The sequence below is a fragment of the Lycium barbarum genome, chromosome 6 (genome assembly GCF_019175385.1).
Source record: "Lycium barbarum isolate Lr01 chromosome 6, ASM1917538v2, whole genome shotgun sequence".
Classification (NCBI taxonomy): domain Eukaryota; kingdom Viridiplantae; phylum Streptophyta; class Magnoliopsida; order Solanales; family Solanaceae; genus Lycium; species Lycium barbarum.
In genome coordinates this window covers 259400-264571 of record NC_083342.1, presented here as the reverse complement: position 1 = coordinate 264571, position 5172 = coordinate 259400, and the positions used below count along the sequence as shown (strand labels likewise).

Sequence of the window (5172 nt, the reverse complement as noted above, 5' to 3'; positions counted from 1 at the left end):
TGAAGTTGGTATAATCTAGCTCCAGAACTTTGTCCAAATCTGGCTTCAAGTTCAGCCTAGATATCTTGAGTAGTGTGATAATATATGACACTTTCAGAGATGTCCCTTGAGAGTGAATTTAATAACCAAGAAATAACCATATTGTTGGATCTAGACCATGAAGCATGAAGATCAAATCCAACAGTAGGAACAGTAGGTTCAGCAGTAGTTTCATTGTTTTATTCTTAGCAGTGAGGGCAATCCACATAGCCCGTTTCCACCCCCAAAGCTTTTCCCATCGAAAACTGTATTAACAAGTAAAGCACCAGGTGAATCAGATGGTTCTATGTAAAGAGGATGAGATGAATTAATGGTTTCAGTAACATAAATATTCCCAACTGTAGGAGTAACATGAGTCTCAAGAGTTGGTTCAACAATTTTTCAAAAAAAATATTAAACGGAAGACAAGATTAAAAAAAACAAAAGAGAGTGATCTTAATCACCGCTCTGATACCATAAAGGAAAAAGAAAGACAAAAATTATTTTGATCCGAATTTTCTGTCTATTACTCATTTTCATTGTACATGTATATATAGGAATGAAAAGAATGCTACTCGTAACAACTTGTCTACGTGTCCTATGTTTATTGGTCTATTTGCAACAAACTACTCATTACAAAATAAAAATTACAATGTAAATAAATATCTGATTTTTTCTACAAGGAAAATAGGAAGCTTATAGGAAATTTCACGTGGGGCATGACTCCACTTTCCACGTGTCAGCTTGGTGTGTGTGGAATAAAATTGTCTGAGCACTTTCCTCCTTCTCTTCTTTCTTTTGAACGAGTACTGTCATCTCCAATATCGACATGCTCATTTCTATCTTCATTCTTTCTTTCATCATCATTTTCAGTTTTTATTTCCATTATCAATATTCACCGAAAATCGCATAAGACAAATGCAATAGAATAACTAAAAATTATAGAGACATTTAAACAAACAACTAGAAGGCATTATCAGTAGAAAGGTGTTATACACCAATAATTTGGGGAAAAAAATAAAAACACAGCAGTAGCAAAGTAATGGAGAAATACCTCAAGCAGCAATAAAGTAGTTTGTATTCAGCAGCTTTTTTGAGTGAAAAATGTTATTTATTTATAGGAAACTGAGATTTGAAGGTGCAGTTTTGTAACTAAAATCAACTTAACTTCATAATTTCAAAAAGGTTGTCAGCTTGTTTCATACACCAACAATTTAAAAACAGAAGTAGCAAAGCAATGAAGAAATACCTCAAACGGCAAAAAAAACTCTATTCAGCAGCTTTTTTTGACTGAGAAATGCTGCCTATTTATAGGGAATATTAGGGTTACAGCACTCTAGAGCAAGGGGAAAATTCAATTTTACCCTAAAAAAGTAGTACTCTCTCCATCCATTTTTACTTGTCCAGCTTGGCATAGGGGTAAATAAATTACAATTTTACTATACCACCCCTAATTATAGGAAATATTAGGGTTACATCACTCTAGAGCAAGGGGAAAATTCAGTTTTACCCTCAAAAAGTAGTACTCCTCCCTCCATCCATTTTTACTTGTCCAGCTTGGCATAGGGGTAAATAAATTATAATTTTATTATACCACCCCTAATTATTATAAGCCATCTAAATAATTGAAATCAATCAAATTTACATTGAAAATTAAGCAACCGCCCCCAATAATTTAGTATTAAGGATAAAATAGGCATGAAATGGTGATTTACCAGACTAGACAAGTAAAGTGGCACTGTTAGAGCTCTTAATTATCAATTAAAGGCAGATTAATACAACTATTCTAAATTAAGCAAAAATTAAACAAGCAAAGCACAAATCTAAGGTCCGTACCTCAGGCAAGGCCTAGCCGGAAAGAGGCAATCCGGTCGTCGGAGTTCATCCATGATCTACGAGAAATGATTTAAGAAAGGAGACGGTGGTAGCACGGCGGTGGTGCCATTTCAGGCCACCATAGCCAGCGGCGGAAAAGTGACCTCGGACCAAAGTTTTATATAGCAAGTACAACGAATAATATTGACCGTTCAATCAGATCTAATCGACGGCTACGATTTAATATTTGATTTCTCCTAGGTGATAACATTAAATTCCACACGACGTATTTCTTTTCCTTCTAACCGCTGAATTTGTGGCTACTTTTGCAATTTGGACCGGACGTTTCTTCTTCATAAATAATGCATAGCCCAATGGCTATTTTGTTATTTGCGCAGAAACTGACCCAAATCCCTTCTTCTTTAATTCTTCCAACTTAATTAATTGACTAACCTAACTATCTAACTAATTAAACATTGAAAATGATTAAACCCCCAAATAAATAAATTTCTTACTCATTTTCTCATGTTCGATTGGTTGGTCAAAAATACATGAATACTAACTTATTTTGAATGTCGGTTGGTTAGCGAAAAATATGTGAATGTATTACTTATTTTCTAAATAGTCAAATAACAGGAATTCCTTTCAGTTTTAAAACGTTGCTCAGACAATGTAAAATAGCAAATTAGCTTTTCTTCCTCCACTTTGTCTAATTTATTCTCCAAACTTCAAGCCATATAATAATTGCATGGTTTAGCCTTCAAATGGACTGGTCTTTAATTTTTGGCCTTCTAAATGGGCTGGTCTTTAATTTTTGGCCAATTTACACAATGACTACACTTGAGCTTTCCATTTTTTTTTAAGCTGCTATATTTTTGCTAATTATAATTCATAGCAACAATAACGTGTATTCGAATTCGGCCGTATTTCGCCGTATTCAATTCGGATGCATTCAATTAAGCTGTAGTCAACTTATTGTATTTTAAATTCAGTTGTATTCAAACAACACAAATGCAAGAAAATGTAGGATTATTCAGCTGTACTCAAAATTCATTGTATTCATTTGTATATACAAAAATCTCGTTCAAAATACAGGCAAAAAATATATAAATAAACACTCTATTTTACACTAAAAAAATAACGAATACACTCAAATCTGAGATACAAAAAATAAAATCACTATATTTTACACTAAAAAAATAACGAATACACTCAAATATGAGATACAAGAAGTAAAATACGCTCAGACTGAGATACTAGAAATAAAATACACTAAGATCTGAGATACAACTAATAAAATACACTTAGATGTGAGAAAACACACTTAAATCTTAGAAAAATTCAATGATTTGCCATGGATTCCGGCCATAGAAGACGACGGCGGTGGAGAAGAAATGAGAGGCTAGAGAAATCTCCTTCGAAATATGCTCAGATTTGTGACTTTTCTAGCTGTGCATCAAGATGAAGATCTGGGCGGTAGCAGTGGCGGCAAGAGCGGCGTTGCTTTCTTCCTCCGCCGAATCGAGAGTATCGCGACTTGTTCACGGCTATGACTGCCGCCTTAGCTACTGCGGCGGTGCAACAAAGAGAGAGGGTGAGAGCGGGGTGAGAGACGGCTGAGAGAGAGGCGAGAGGGTGAGTGACATCAGAGTGATAGAGGGGATGGAGGAGAGAAAAAATGGAGGTGAGAGATCGGTTTATTTTCTATTTAATGTATTTTATCTTAGTAGTTAATAATTGTTATTAAGATACAAATTTTAGCTATGAGAGGTAATTAATTCAAACTATAATTACTAAATATAATTAGTACTAATACTTAGCTAAGCCATGTAGATTTTCTTAACTTATACCCCTCTAGGAATAAGTTCTATTTTAAAGGGAAAGTATTAAAGATCATCCATTTGAAGTGTAAAAATTAAAGACTAGCAGAAAATCGGGAAAAAAAAATGCAAATGACAAAATTGACGTTTGAAACAACTTAAAAATATTACAAAATTTGTTGGTTCCTGACTAAATTAAAAGGTAAAAAAACAATTGCAATCTAGTCTAGCACCTAACAGAAGAGTTCAACAAAGGAAAAAGTGGTGGACGATGGAAAAGAGAAACCAAACTTGGCACAAAAGGGACTAGAGTTGCACAGCGAACCAAACTATGTACACCCAATAACATTCCAGTTGCTACATCAAAAAAACCATACGTTGCATCATGATTAAGTCTAATCACCATGATCTCATCAGTAACAATTAAGACGAATAAGTGCCTGACACCCATACCATAAGCCATATTAGGAACAGTAACAGTCAGCTCTTTCTTCCACGAATTTAAACTACTCAAATCGTCATCAATATCATTCCGCGCAATATATAACTCGATCAACAGGGAGCATATGGGACCATAATTTATGTTTATCAAACAAAGCTTTCCTCCTTTTTCTGCAATACTAATACTAACATATTTTTCTTCTAGGTTTTCAATTGGAACCACAATCATAACAAGGTCTTCTTTAGTTACATCAAAACAGATGAGGGTTTTAAGTCTATCATTTGCATGATTATCTAGCCATTCGGTAAGTGTACAAGTTTCCATGTACCAATATAATACTCCCTTCACATGTACCCCGCCAAAAATCTGAAATTGCGCAACAAATTTTCTATCAGGAATTGCTTTCAAAGACCTCCATGAACGGTCAGTTCCAACAGTTAAAACTAATGGTTTAATCTCACCATCTAATAATCCTGCATTTTCAAGAACAACTACCTTGTATTCATACGAAAGATGGCAAAATCCAAAGCCAAGTAGAGCAGGGCGGCGTATATAATAAAGCGAACCTATATCTGTTGTATATGGCGGAGTAGTGAAATACTCTTTAGTGATAGGATTGCTTACATGGAGACGAGCATCAGAACTCCAGAAACACACGAAACCATTCACAGAACCCGCCCTTGCCATGTAAATTTCCGGTTCTAATGTGTCCATAAATACATCATTTTTTGTAAACATGTATTTAGTCTTCCAATATTCTTGTTCGTCGAATGGATAGTTTGGAATACTGTGCCATTCCAAGGCAGAGATTGTGACACAACGTCTATCATCAGCCCTAGTAACAACAACTGCTTCCAATTGAGAGAATGATGATGAGGATTTTGATATTCCGCGTTCAATTTGTGAGTAGGCAAAGCTCCCGCTATAGATTATCGAACACCAGTGCATGCATACTTTCTTTAAAGTTTCACACAAATCTTGGCAAGGTACTCTTCGTAATATCTCAACAACAACTTCTTTGGGTATAGAAATGACATGTTGCTTTTTCTTTCTCTTGGTTGTCATTGAGAACTGCAT

General features: G+C 34.9%; 1 protein-coding gene and 1 long non-coding RNA gene across 2 annotated transcripts; both read right to left on the bottom strand.

Moving 5' to 3' along the window:
• Positions 1–590: 590 nt before the first annotated feature.
• On the bottom strand, positions 591–2187 carry LOC132599421 (uncharacterized). The gene is made up of 2 exons (XR_009566821.1): positions 1855–2187; positions 591–872 (listed from the first exon to the last, which is right to left on the bottom strand). It is a non-coding gene; the product is annotated as an uncharacterized LOC132599421 (long non-coding RNA).
• Positions 2188–3879: 1692 nt separating this feature from the next.
• On the bottom strand, positions 3880–5172 carry LOC132599762 (putative F-box protein At3g21120). The gene has a single exon (XM_060312985.1). It carries the CDS (start codon positions 5170–5172, stop codon positions 3880–3882), a length of 1293 nt encoding a protein of 430 aa, XP_060168968.1.

Excerpts from the sequence above, each read along its gene's own strand:
- LOC132599762 (XM_060312985.1), bottom strand. The coding sequence starts at position 5,172 with ATGCAGTTCTCAATGACAACCAAGAGAAAGAAAAAGCAACATGTCATT.